Below are 14,632 nucleotides of genomic sequence, written 5' to 3' on the forward strand. Positions count from 1 at the left end.
TTTAACCAAGCACATTAATTTTATTAATATTAATGCTGCCAATCACAGACATCTTTAATGGCGTGATTGAGTTCCGGCAAGATTTGTTGTCCTAAATAATTGTATTGGGTTACTATATTAAATTGCAGCGCCTCAGGGATCGGATTCAACCTGTCATCAGTGTACCCGAAATATCACCGAATAAATATATACATTTTATTATATACTGTAAAGATTTGCTCAACTTTGAAATAAACAAAATAATGTCATCAGCAAATAATGCGATTCGATGTTCAGTAGGACAAACAGTTATACCAGCAAGATGAGGGTGAGAGCACACTGCACATTGCAAGAGACTCAATAGGGTTAGGGTTAGGGCCATCCATTTTCCACCGCTTACCCGAGGTTGGGTCGGAGGGGCAACAGCTTTTGCAGGGAAGCCCAGACCTCCCTTTCCCCAGCCAATTCGTTCAGCTCCTCCGGCGGGATCCCAAAGGAGGCATCCAAACCAGATGCCAAAGCCACCTCAGCTGGCTCCTCTCAATCTGGAGTAGCAGTCCCTCCCAGATGATTGAGCTTCTCACCCTCTCTCTATGGGAGAGTACTGTATTGTGGCCCTTGTTTTCTTCTTGTAATACAGTACTATCAAGAGGAAAATGAGAGCCACCAGACCCAAAAACAAAGAGCTGACAGTAATCATCAAGAAAGCCTGGGCTTCCAGGACCCCCAAGCAATACCACGGCGCATCAAGGCAGTGGTTAAGGCAAAGAGAATCCAACTATTGAAGATATACCGTTTTTAAAATACCATCTATACATCTTTTTTTCCCATGCAAAACACTGGGAACTATGCATAGTGATTGCTTCACATTATTCAAATTTTTTTACATCCTATTTTAATGGGTTTTATGAGCTGGAAGACCAAATAATGTAAAAATAAACAAATAAATACTTTAAATCACTTAAATTGTGGGCCCTAAATCTATAATCTATGAAAGTTTGACTTTTTGAATGGAATTACAGAAATTATGCAATTTTTTGAGCATATTCAAAATTTTTGACGAGCACCTGTATATTTTGCACTGAACTAAAATACAATATTTAACATTTACTTTGTGTCTGCAACACATCTGTGTCATTAGGAAGACCTTGAATTACTCACTGTTTGTTTTTCTCTTTGTAATCCCTACAGATCAAGCCTTTTTACAATTCTTTGGTGATGAATTTCTTCGACTGCTGCTGATCCGCTTTGTATTTTGTTCAGCTACATTGAGACTGCATAAAGTCTTTCGGGTAAGTCTCTGTACAATAATTTATTCTCACTAGGGGTGTAACAGTTCACAGAAGTCACGGTTCGGTACGTACTTCGGTTTTGGGTCATGGTTCGGTATAACGGGAAAAACAAAAAGTCCAAAAAGCTGAATTCTCGTAATTTTTTTCATTTATTTTTAGCAGACAGAACTGACAGTTTTTCCAACAGCGTCATTTAAAACTTTTAGATTTACCAAAGATAACTTGGCATAAGATGCAGATGCACATAAAAGTACTCAAGCATTATTTTCAAAATATTCCTTAAAGAAAAAGAAAAGAAAAAGCTTGTATTTATTGTCAGAGATAGCTGGAATGGGAGGTTCATACATCTCATTACTGTAGCGATAATTTATGTTGCCTTTTGGACGAATTAGTAATTTGATCAGTTTTGTCAGTTCGGGGCCAGAAGGAGGGAAAAGGGTGGGAGATAAACAGGAACAGAGGCAGAAGACGAGAGAGCGAACAATAGCTCGCGCCCGCTGTTTTAAAGATGTGGCGCGTGTTCAAGAAGGGAGGACCGACCCCTCCCTCTTTGACTCGACTAAACTCCAAGACTTTTTAAACTCCAAATTATTTAAAGAATTAATAACTAATAATTAAAATTTGGTCAGGCTGGCAAGCCAAGTTCTTCCAAGCAAAACATGTTATCGTTACACATATCGACTAATACTGCGGCACGGGGTAATTTCGTTCTTTGCGGAGTAACTAAGAACTCTCTTGAGGTTGAAATGCATATGACATTCTTTTCCAAACGCAAACAAAACATACATGGTGTGAAACATTCATTGCATTGCACAACTGTGCAGCAGGACGGGGCACTGCAGGCCCGCCAGGCACCCCACCGGTCCACAGCCCCCGCTCCCCCCATGACCCCCCCCCCCGCCCCCCATCCACCCCCGCCATCCACCCCAACCCAGCCCCAGCCGCTCCCAGGCCCCCAGACACCCCCCAACCCCAGACCCCCCTCCCCACGACCCCCCCCCCCCCACCAACCGGCAGCCCTCCAGCCCCCGGGGACCCCCCGCACCCAGGCATCGGCGCCGAAGAGGGGCCGGACAGCGGAGCGGAGAGGGCACCCGCGCCCACCCCCGCCGCGTGGAGGGACGGAACACCGGGGGCAAAAGGGGGGAGGACGGTCGGCACCCCCGAACCCCAGGCCCAGCGGGGAAAGGCCCCGGTCGTCACTCCAGCGTTCTTAGTGAAAGCTAACCCCTGGCGAACTCTACCCCTAAACCTTGAATGTGACCCCACCCAGTGTATATACAAGTGAGTGTGTGTGTGGTGCATTAAAATTGGGAGCAGGTGAACCGGAGCAGAGGGAAATTATATCCCCACGCTCCGATCCACCCGCCTCCCAGGCATGTCAGTGAGTGTATGTGGTGCATTAAAAAAATTAATGGGGGGGGGGCGCGGCGGAGACACGGACAGGGGACCGTAGCACTGCTCTATACTGCGGTCTGCCCCATCGGATGGCACCCCCCCCCACACACACAGTAATGTGGTGCATTAAAATTGGAGGGGAGTTGTAGGGCGAAGACGGTGTTTCCACCCTACCCCACCCCCCCCAAAGTGTGTTATGTGCCCTATATGTCTATAAAAGTGTATTGTGCAAACCTAGTGCAGTGAGGTAAGAGGAGCGACCAGCGGGGCCCCCCCAAACCGGGCGGGGGCAGGAGGCGCACCCGCCCACCAAACCCCCGCTCACCCCACCGGGACCCTGGCGGGCATATGGGACCAGCCCGGCGATAGGGCTCGCCCCCCCCCGGATACTGGGGCCCGCCCCCCCCCGGATACTGGGGCCCGCTCGAGGTGCCAGGAGGTCGACCGGAGCGGGGCGGGCACAACACCAAACCCAACCAACCCCCCGGCCCCCGGAGCGCCGAGACCCGGGCCACGGATGGAGCCCCCGGCCCAGGGGAGGGGAAGGAAGGCGGACAGGGGAGGGGGAAGGGAGGGGGGAAAGGAGACGACAAGAAGGGCAAACGTTTCTAAAACTGAAAAACACACGTGTTTTCATGTATTTATTGAAAAACATACGTAGTATCCGTGGGAGGGGATAAGTGGCTGCCCGTGTTGTTGAGTTCCAGGTGACGACAGACAGGATGCTGTGTGTGACGTAGTCAATCCCAGAAGTCAATGTGGCACATATTTTCAGCCTATCAGCGAGGCACAATGCGAAAAAAGTTTTTTAAAAAAATCAACTTTGGCGAATATGCAGATTTTTGCTGCACCGCACTATGTCCTCCCACTGCTCCAAACGCGTCCTCCACGCCGTCCCACGCACTTTCGCGCCCGTCCGCAATAAATTGACTATACGGATTTGCGCCGCTTTTGGTGACTTGTGTAGATAAATCTGACGTTAGTAGATTGTTTTCTTCTCGTATGGTAGCCTGGCAGGTTATTTAACATGGGGTTTTGACAGTTGCCGTCATATTTTCGCAACCGGATCGTTCCGGTCCTGAATCTTTTACCGGAACATAGTACCGGACCGTTCCGGCCAACTTTCACCCCTGCTAGTCACAGACCAAAAAAGCCTAAACACAATTTAAGAGGTTCTACAAGGAACTTTACACCTCTCAGAAAAGTGGTGATGTGAAGATGGCAGACAATTTTCAGAATCTTGAGTTGCCGGCCCTAAGCAAACAAGACATGTCCGGTCTTGAGTTGAATTGATTTAGCTCTGAAGAGTCCGCCCGTTTCTCTCGCAGGCCAACACGGATTCATGCTTTTATTTCATGTCGCTTAGATTACTGTAATGCTCTGCTCTCTGGTCTTCCTAAAAATAATATTCCAAGCCTAAAAATACTTCAGAATTCAGCCGCACATGTGCGGACGGAGACCAGAGGGTGGGAGCATATTACACCAGCTTTGATTTTGCCTTTTATTCTGCTTGCTTTTAGCGTTTTTAACTGTTTTTATTTGGTTGTAAATTTTTAGCTCCAGTGTTTCCTCATGGGGAGGGATGGCTGGTCTTCTCCTGTGGGCGGTCGTCCTGGGGGACTGTGGCGCGCTTCACTCTGTGTGGGGTGCGCCACGGTCAATCTGGGCCGGTCTCTAGGATGACATTGCTCCCTGTGGTGGTGGGCCATCATCCCTCAGTGTGGATGAGCTCCTCCTGGGCGCCTTTTCTCTGTGATATTTTCTCCACTGGCAGTCGCTCTGAGGGGCAACGCGGGCCTTACAGGTATAGCTAGGGGGGCCAGATGCAGAAATTGTCTATGCATGACCTGGTCTGACCCATCCCAAGAGCACTGGGGATTATCTCGAATTTTGGCAAATTTTCAGGTTACAAAATCAACCTCCCAAAGAGATCACTATTCCCGGTTAATGACTTAGCTCAACAGATGTCATTTGGGTGCTATCCATTGAAGGTGTCAGCTAATTCTTTATCTTTTATTATTTATATTTATATTTAGGAATAACTGACACGTAGGTAAGGTGACTTATTTAAGCTAAATTTTAAGATGGCTTTGGATAAGGCTGCCTGTCGTTGGCTGGCAGACTTAATTCTGTTAAGATGACAATTATGCCCAGGTTCCTATTCATGTTTCAAACGGGTATCTGAATTTATCCCAAAATCTTTTTTGAACTCTTTTACTGCCAAAAACGTTAAATAACGTTTAGTAAAATCCTACGGAGGGGTGCCAAAGACGTTAAAAGACGTTCACTATGTTTTTTTGTTTTGTTTTTGGAAACGGGTGGAAGAAAGCCTTGGCCAGCTGTGCTGAAAGTATCAAGCAGATCTAGTTATAATGACTATTTTTGGCCCCTAGATGACAGCGATGACTCTTTGGACAAGATTGGGTAGGCGTCAGTAGAAGACATGAGGCGGAGCTTGAGTGTTGAGGGGAGAGTGTCTAATGAAGCGAAAATGGCGACCGGTTGCAAGCAGCTCACGCTTGAGCATTTTTTTCAAAGACGAAAAGCATCGACCAATGCTAAAGAGCACATTGATGACGACGATGATGATGATGGTGACTCCAAGCTTGACGCCGAAGTTGGAAGCGTTGACGCGGCGACTATGACCACGTCATAAAGCCTCACCGGCTAGCGATGCTAACGCCGGAAAACGCGGAGCACAACCGAGCACTTCTGCACAGAAGGACGTTCAATCGGACGATGAAGAGTCCCCCGAGTCCAATGCATATTCATCGGAGGAGTGGGTACAGTCTGATCACGGAGAAGACACTGGTTCTGGACTACGATACCACCATGAATGGAGTGGATAAGATGGATCAGAACATCTACCACCCGGTATAGGAACTGAAGGACATGAGGAAGCCAGACGTAGCACCACCGTAACGTAACCGTATCATGATCCTGATAGTAGACTTGATGGCAACATGGCCAAACACACACTGCAGTATATACTTGCTATTCCCCGGAAAAAAAGGCCGGTAAGAAAGTGTAGCGTCTGCACGCGAAGGGGCAATCGCAGTGAAACTAATCTGTTGTGCAAATCCTGCTGCGTCTCCTTGCACGCAGGGGAGTGTTACACAAAAAGAAAAACTGTAGTTGAAACATCCACATAATTGTAAATAGTACCACAGTTGCACACATTTGTAAATAGTTTGCCAAATTTTTGTGTCAAATTGTTACACTGTTGAATGTAAATAAACGTATTTTGCTATCAAAAAACACTTTTTCATTGTTGGTGGTAGTGTTTTACATAAGTAAAGCACTGTTTAGATGTTTGTGGCATCATTCATGGGAAAAAAAAGGTGTCAAATTTGATTAGATCACTTGGAAAACAACCTTTGTTGAGCCCAGGTACCTATTTTATATTAGAAAACCACAAACTAAACAATAATAAATCATCATCATCATCATCATCATCTATCACTGCTCCTGCATTGGGGCTCATGTCCCGTCCAGTTGCGTAGAGCCAATCAGGTGAGCCAGGCCCCTCCAATACTGGCGGTCTTGTGCCAGCAGGGCTGTATCCTTCATGGTAACTCCGTGTTGTTGGAGGTCGTCCGCTATGATGTCTAGCCAACGGGTGCGGGGCTTTCCTCGTGGTCGTCTCCAGCCTGCAGCCTTTGGGTCAAACTTGAGAATGGCTCTTGTCGGGTGGTCAGGGGTAAGGCGAAGAACATGGCCGAACCAGCGGATGCGGCGTTGTGCAACCAGGCGGGATGCTGGTTTGTGCGGGCTCTAAACGCTTCGTTGGAGATTGGCTGGGGCCACCTGATGTTCTCGATGGTTCTGAGAGCCCTACTGTCAAAGCCATCTATTCTTGTGGCCAAGGTCTTACTTAAGGGTTATGTTTCAGAGCCATAAAGAAGAATGGAGAGTACGGCGGTGTTATAGATTTGGAGCTTCGTCATGTGTGAGATGGTTTGGTGCGGCCAGAGTGGTTTCCCAAGGGACTGCAGGGCGGCGGCCACTTCTAATGGCTGGGAGAGCACGGGTCAGCAAGATCTTTGTAAACAGCTTGCCAGGGATGGAGAGCAGAGTGATGCCTCTGTGGTTCCCACAGACAAGCCTGTCACCTTTGTGTTTCCAGAAGGGCAGGATGACCCCTTTGGTCTAGTCGCTGGGGAGGCGCTCTGTTTTCCACACCTTGTTGAAGATGTGGGTCTGCCACTCTACAGTGCCATTACCACCTGACTTTAACATCTCTGCAGATATGGAGCAAATTCCGGGGGCTCTCCTGTTGTTCAGTTTTTTCAGAGCGTCTCTGACCTCCTTGGGTGTTATGAGGTTCGTGTTACAGGCATGGTTGGGGGTTGTGTCTGCAGCAGCTGGGATGATGGAGGGAGCAAGGGTGGCGTTGTGCTGCAGAATGAGGCAGAAGTTCTCTTTCCAGCGTTGAAGGCAGTTTGTCTCTGTTGTGATGAGGTTGCCGTCAGTGTCTTTAATCAGGGCTGACTTGATGTGGGGGCCATTGCGAGCTTGGCGGCGTAGATTGTAAACACAGCTCAGGTTGTTATTGTTGGCTGCGGACTCTAGGTGTTCGGCCTCGGCTTGCCAGAACCACTCCCTGTCCTCTGCAGTCACCTCATTTTGCACGTGGTTTAGTCGGCGGTAGTCTGTCAGGTCGCCTCGGAGTCATGCCTCGCAATGGTGTTAAGCGTCCTCTCAGATATCCATGGCTTTTTGGGTGATAGTGTGCCTCTGAAAACCTTCTGGGCTGACTGAAAGACACTTTCTCTAAAGGTCTCCCAGTCGCTCGTTTGGTCCAGAGCCAGGGCGTCGAAGGTGCGGCGGATGGAATTGCTGAAGTCCATGGCGATGTTGGGGTTTCTGAGGGCAGAGGAGTTGAGGCGAGACTGAGTCTAGGTTTGCTGGTTGGCTCGAAGCTTTTGCCTAAGCTGAGCCACCAGGAGACGATGGTCTGTGTTGCCAAGCTCAGCTCCACGGTATACCCGGTGACTTCCTTTTTATTTTTTTTATTTTTTTTTCTATAAAGAGCTCAGTATTGTTCATTCGGAAATGTCATCATCATTGCTCTTTATTTATTTTTTATATATAGTTTTTATTTTTTATATATATATATATATATATATATATATATTTATTTTTTTTTTGTATGTGGGTGAGTATGTGTATGTGCGTGCGTGCGTGCGTGCGTGTGTGCGTGCGTGCGTGCGTGTGTGTATTTGTTAGCTCACCAAAAACCTATTAGAAAAAATCCCATACCGTTCACCTAAACCGAACACCGCCGTCAGGAGACCCGAGGGGACCAAAGAAAACCAAGGAAGGTGAAATCCAGCACCGACCAGACACCCCCCACCGGGCCACCCACCAGAATTCTTCCCCAACCCAAGAAACATCTAAATTCCAACAAATCCCCCCAAAAAATTAAAAAAATCAGGGAGACCTCAAGAGACCGAAGGAGAGACTGAGGGAAGGAAGGAAGGACAGACGAAGCCGAGTGAGATCCACAGACACCAACCCGCAAGTAATTTGCTTTGGTTTGTCGAAGTTGGTCTCTTGTCGGTCGGTCAGTCAGGTCAGTCACCTCTGATTTAAGCTTATGAATTTTGTCAGCAGCGCTTCTCAGCAGTCTTTCTTGCTCTCCATTTGTGTCCTCGGCGGATGTGAGAGCTTGTGTTAACTCACCAATCTTTTGAGGGTATCCCTGTCTGAGTTGTCAGCCTGCACGGTGCATGCGTCTTCCAACTGTGCTTTAACGCCACCTAGTTGGATCTCAACAACCTCCGCTCGGTCGTTGGTGGCTTCCAGCTGCGCCGCTGCTTCACGGTTCTGCTGTCGGGCCACTTTGCGCTGGTGTTTCAACTGGCAATCCTCCGCATCGCTCAACTTCAGCTGCGCAACAAGATTCACTGTTAGACATCCGAGCATTCGAATGAGTGAATTATCTTGTGGGGCGGTTGTTGCAGCTTTGCCCATGAGCTGCGCGAGGTTACTGTTAAGTGTATCAACATTTGCATATTTAACAGAGTCCGCATATCGCGGTAAGATATTCTTAGTCAGCGTCTGAACGAGCAGTGCCAGGGAGTCAAGGCTCTCACATGGGCTGGGAGCTTCTCGTAATGCAGCCATGTTGTCAACAATGAACTTTTTTTTTTGTATTATTTTTTATTAGACGATTAAACTTTTACTAGCGTTTAGTGGTTAATCAGCTAGGCGTACACGGCTACCTAACTACCGCTATCAAGTGTTATCGTCAACAATACACACTGGGTTCAAGCTGTCAGAAAGGAAACAGATAAACGAAAGAGAATATTTGCAGCAAGTTGCGAGAAATCTATCCCAAGTTTATCTAAATTCAATTTCATTCACTCACTCATTTAAAAGCTGAAATAAAAGTTAAAATTAAAATTGAATTAAATAAACAAAAACCGGAAGGGTAAAAAAATTAAAATGGATCAATAATCTTAGCTAGCTGGAGTGTTAGCACAGTATGCACAGTATCTCTTATGGATTTGGTTAAGACTAAACTGTAAAACTGTACAAAAATATTAGGGCTGAATCCCTAATATATCAATTGGAACTCACAACCTTCTTAATTAACTATAAAACAAAGATAGACAAACAGGGGGAAAATTAAAATAATGAAAACAATAGAATGGCGGAGAGCCAGACAAAATAGACAAACCAGACAGCAACAAAATATTAAAAAGGGAATGATTTGTCTAGACTAGTGCTAGGGAAGCAGAAGTAGGAGAAAGCTAGAGGAAAGTAACTCACAACAGTGCAAATACTTATTTTAATATGCTTAACCAACAGTGTATATTGTTTATGCAAGCAAGCTAACGCTCTTTACAAATGAGCTAACACGGGTGTAAACCTTGCGTTGCTTTTCCTCAACCGTGGACCTATTAATGTAAATAGCTAGCGCGTAGCTACGCTATACGTCATAGGAGGCTAGAACGCGATCGGTTATTAATATAGTAATTAAACACAAGCAGTCAACTAGCCCACGAATGTGTTTAATCGGCGTAGATAATTGTTATTATCTAGCGAGTCCCACGGTAGCTAAAGCCACTCGGGGGGAGAGGGAGGCTCGACAGTATGCGAGTATAAGAGTATGCCCCCTGTAAAGGTTTAAAAATTGGTAAAAATCGGACATTAAAAAATGTGTTGCTCACTTCCTGTTCATTTAGGCATATGGGTCCAAGAAACTTTTTTGTAGGTCTACAGTTGTGCAGTGGTAAAAATGACACGTTGAGTACTTGGCTCAATAGAACTTTTACAGATTATCAGTGGCAGATATTTTACATATTTTTGCTGGACTGTTGCCAATTCACCATGTAAAAATTTCAAGTTAACATGAAACACATAAATAAGCAACACACACGAACAAACAAATGCAAGCTTCGGTCAGTCGGTCTTCAGCAAACAGGCTTCCCTCTGAGAAACACTGACAGATGAAAAAAACACGTCCATCGTTTATGACATTTATGTTTTTTTCAAGTTTCTCATCATTCGCCATTTATCAGCAAAAATGGTTTGTCAGCGCCGGACCGACGGACAGCCCGTCACTCCCAACGAACTGCCCACCTCTGCAAGATAATAGACAAAAATACTACCATTCTTCTCTAGGGAGGAAATTGATGGATGTTTCTCTTTTTGTACTTCGCAGGAGGCACAGAGCTTCCCTGAGTCATATCCTGAGCTCCCTAAACAAGACATGGTGGAGAACATCATTCTGCAGAAACGTATTTTGAAGATGGCAACACTTCTGGATGTGCAGAATATGTTTTGGGATGATACAGTGGAATCCTACTGATTTTGTTGTCCAGGACCAAATAGCTTGTGTGGAAAAGCCTACACATTTACTCATATGCCACAACTTTAGTAGCATTTTATTCATTTTTTGTTATTGTTTATAAAATGGTTGTCTAATATCGTGGATTGTTTTTTTTTTAGCAAATATTACTGAAAAAAAGAAGAAACCCTCAGAAGGGACTACAGATCGGGGGAGTCCCCCTTCCAACGATGACAAGGCTGCAATGGATGCAGAGTGGGCAACATTTGTTTGTTTTTTTACATTTTATTGCAAGATCAACATACATAGTGCAAATAGAACACGGTCAACATACTTTTTTTTTATGCAGTCAAAACCCCAAACAACTCACCTAAATCAACATAAAAACCTCAAAATAAAATTAGAAAAACACTAATAAAGCATGTTTAGAGGTGAAAGTGTAAAGACACATACACAATACCTCCATACATAAACACAGCTATATTTGCTGCCCACGTAAAATAGTAGTGGGGGGCGGCATGAGCGAAAATAACCCAATGATATACCAGTATAGCACCTCATTGAGTGACAGTCTTTCGTAATATTGAAGCAGGATCTTCCATTAATTGTAGAATCTATCAGGATACCCTATTAGAGTGAATTTAATTTTCTCCAACATCAGGGGAAATAAAGCATCATGCAGCTACATTTTAAAGGTGGGTGGTTGTGGTGATTTCCATGAGAGAAGAATTCGCCTTGTGCAATTAAGGTGGCAAAGGCAATTACAACTTTGTCAGAAGCTCTAACAAAAATGGCTGTATGGATCAATGTTTATGCCTAGAATATCGGATATGGATTTAAAAAAAAGAACTCCATTAATGAACCAATTTGGGACAAGACGAAAACATCTGAATTAGATAACAAGGGGACTGGGAGCACCTATCACAAGTGTCATCAACTGTGCCTGGCAATGTTCTCGAGACTTTATGTTTGCTTTAATGAAGTCTGTGAAGTACTTTGAATTGATTAAGTGACAACCTCGCACAGCTAGAGGAAAAACAGAGTGGGCAAAATTCAACACAAAATGTGGTGCTATACAATATTAGCGGAACCACGTGAGAGTCAATTTAATGAGATAAGACTGTAGGACGACGCCCTCCTCCAAACCCGGTCCAGTTGGTCAGTGCAGAATTCTTAATAGCAACGTTTCCGGAAAGATGGTCCACCTCAGATATTGTTGACACTTGGTGCAGAATCTGTACAGCAGCATTAGAATCGGTCAGATTATTATTATTATTATTTTTGTTTTGTTTATTCGGTAATCTTACTAATTGTTTTCTTTTTTTGTGTGTGTGAGTGCGTGTGTTTGTGAGTGTACGCATATGTGCGTGCATGTGAGTTTGTGCTCATTAATTTACCTGAAACTGCTTAAAAATCCCATACCCTTCACCTTAACCTTAACACTTCAGAGTCCCGCCAGTCGTGAAGTTGTCAGGAGACCAGAGGAAGGATCAAAGAAAAGAAAGATGAAACAAAGTGAAATCCAGCACCAACCAGACACCACCTACTACCCACAAAGTTGCTAGAATCTTTCACCAACCCCAGAAACATCTCAATTCCAACAAATTAGGGAGACCTCATGAGACCAGAGGTAAGACTAAAGAAAACAAAATAATCGGTCAGATTCATCATCACCTAGCAGCCTGCCCAAGCAGGGAAGGATGGGGAGGAGAGAGAAGAAGCCATAGCATTCTCCATTCTCAGAAAAACCTTTGATTTAATATTTGAACATAAGAAAAATTGTAATGATAAACAAAATCACAAATAATACTCACAGAACATAGATGCTAATTAATCTGCCATACAGCTAATTAGGAAGACTATATTTACAGGGCCAGCTCACCCATTAGGCAAGATAGGCAAGTGCTCTAAGGGCCAGCAGAAATCGGGTGAAAATTCCCTTTCAATTGAATTATATTCAAACAAATTATTATTATTTTATTTCCAAAAAGGAGTAAATTTAAAATTTAAACAAATTGGCAAAACGATTCATTACAAATCAGCGTTTATGCCCAGGCAGATTCCAATTTAAAGCAAGGTCCAATTAATTTGATTACAAATGATAACAGCAAATACTCCTCTGGCCGATTGATATGCAGCTTGCTTTCAGGGGGGGGAATTTATTGATGTGACCCAGAGAACTTTAAAACATGTTAGAATGATCCAAATTGTCCAGAGCACAGGAAAGAGAAATAGAGGAGGTGATGTTGCTCTTCTTGGTTTGTCCAATTAGATGTTGCAACAGAAAGTAACCCGCATGGTTTGTTTGACAGTAACGACACAGTCATGTCCCTTTTATATTTAAAATCGGATCTTATAAATTAAGGCAATGTTTAAAATGATGCTATTCGACTCCATTTGTAAGCATATTTAATGCTATCTATACAGCAGAAGACTTTGATAAGATTTGGAAAAGACTCTTGTAAAACTACTACATCACACTAGCTCACATCATAAGAGATTTTAGTCTTTAGCTAAGTACCAGACTGAAATTTTACAAAAACTGAATTTTGTAGTCACTAATTGAAAGACTACAAGTAAATTCTTCATGCATTTGTTTTACCCACAATGCAAATTTTCCCCTTTATGCTTTTAGTAGAAACCTACAAAATACAGAAGCACAAGGTGTTTGCTACAAGCTGCCTATAGTGTATTCAGTAGTTTGTGGGAATAAAAGTAAAAACAAGAAGAAGAGTGAATTCAGCAGCAGAAAAAAAACTAAACGAGTGAATTCAGCAGAATATGAGCATGGCTCAAATTATAAAATATGTATGTATATAATAGGAGGGTTGCAATCACGTGATTCCGGCTGTGCGCAAAATTCAACTGGGGGTCAGAAAGTAGGGAACACCCATTGAAAATGATGAAAAGCGACTATGCAAAAGCTTTGGGTGAGCTTGGACGTAGCCGATACGCTCTAAAAATAGTAAAATATGTCTGATATGATCCTGAGGAAAAGAGATTTTTCCGAACTTGTGTCGGATTTGCCTGGTGTGGAGGCAATCAACATCACGAACTACCTCGTCTTCCAGACATCGTACTACACTGCGAGCACAAAACTTTTTCTCAGCTTGTTCCTATGGGCAAATTACTTCCTGCCCCCCATCTGTGACGGCACATGAAATCCACCTATATATACATAACTATTATATTGTATAAAAACATTTTTATCAGCATTTAAATAAATAGTTCCAGCGAAGAGTCGATCCCACGCATTATGCATAATCAGCGTGGGAGGCTAAACCGCTGAGCTAACAGCGGGTGACTTGTTCAACAAATAAGCAGGAGAGAGTGTTAAATAGGGATGAACCGGATATCCGTACAACACGAGTATCTGGTAATTCATTTTCTACGGATACGAACATAACCCGGATATAATTCCTTATTATTGTATATTGCTCTAGCGAGTTGCCACCCGTCCAGTTTTTCCCAGAATTTTTCTTTTTTTACTAGCTGTCCTGGGAAAATAAAAATCTCTTCCAGGACACAATTTGTCCCGTTTTTTAAGAAGAATGCCAAAAGCTAATTTAATTTCCTTAATTCTGTAGTCTAAAAATATCCCCTGCGCTACTGTGTAACGCGTTGTTACCGAGTGTGCCACCGACAGCACATAACTCCGTTTGTGCTATCTAAAAAAAATTCAATGGTGTCTGAAAGCTAAGCCCTTGTGCTTTACAAAAAAAGTAATGTCATTACAGTAATTTCAGTCCTCTTCTCACAATACACGTTGCCATGTCGTGTTTGTATCTTATTGTTTTTTTTGTGTGTATGCCTTGTTTGTAGTTTACAGTGTGTGTGACTAGCTAAATAAAGAACATTACTCTAAATTCAGTTTGTTTTGTGATGAGGGACATACATTGCATTACAGTCTTTCTGTCTCGGGGGGTTCAGCTTTTATATACATTTGAACATAAAGTGGCACGTCCAAAATTATTCATAACTTTCTCCTAAAAAATCACTTGAAAAGCCTTTATTGGCTATTACAACAAATAAAACGCATCATATATTTGCTGATCAGCTTATTGCATGACTCTGCTGATATTTTTGCTCATTCATCTTTAGCAATGAGGTCTTCTCATCATCACCCTGATATTTAGTTCCCTCCCCAAATTTTCAACTGATTTCA

General features: G+C 43.8%; 1 protein-coding gene across 7 annotated transcripts in view; it reads left to right on the top strand.

The window, feature by feature from the left end:
- Positions 1 to 14,333, top strand: part of scai (suppressor of cancer cell invasion) — a 139,479-nt gene extending 125,146 nt beyond the window's left edge. For all 7 annotated transcript variants that reach the window (XM_086096914.1, XM_086096913.1, XM_086096918.1 and 4 more), the window contains 2 exons: positions 1,171 to 1,271; positions 10,342 to 14,333. In XM_086096914.1, coding sequence (XP_085953040.1) covers positions 1,171 to 1,271; positions 10,342 to 10,488 — 248 coding nt within the window. In that variant the 3' untranslated portion in view covers positions 10,489 to 14,333. The remainder of the gene's footprint in view (positions 1 to 1,170; positions 1,272 to 10,341) is intronic.
- The last annotated feature ends 299 nt before the right edge of the window (positions 14,334 to 14,632 follow it).

This window comes from Leptonotus elevatus, chromosome 15 (genome assembly GCF_054856555.1).
Source record: "Leptonotus elevatus isolate MCC_2025b chromosome 15, RoL_Lele_1.0, whole genome shotgun sequence".
Classification (NCBI taxonomy): domain Eukaryota; kingdom Metazoa; phylum Chordata; class Actinopteri; order Syngnathiformes; family Syngnathidae; genus Leptonotus; species Leptonotus elevatus.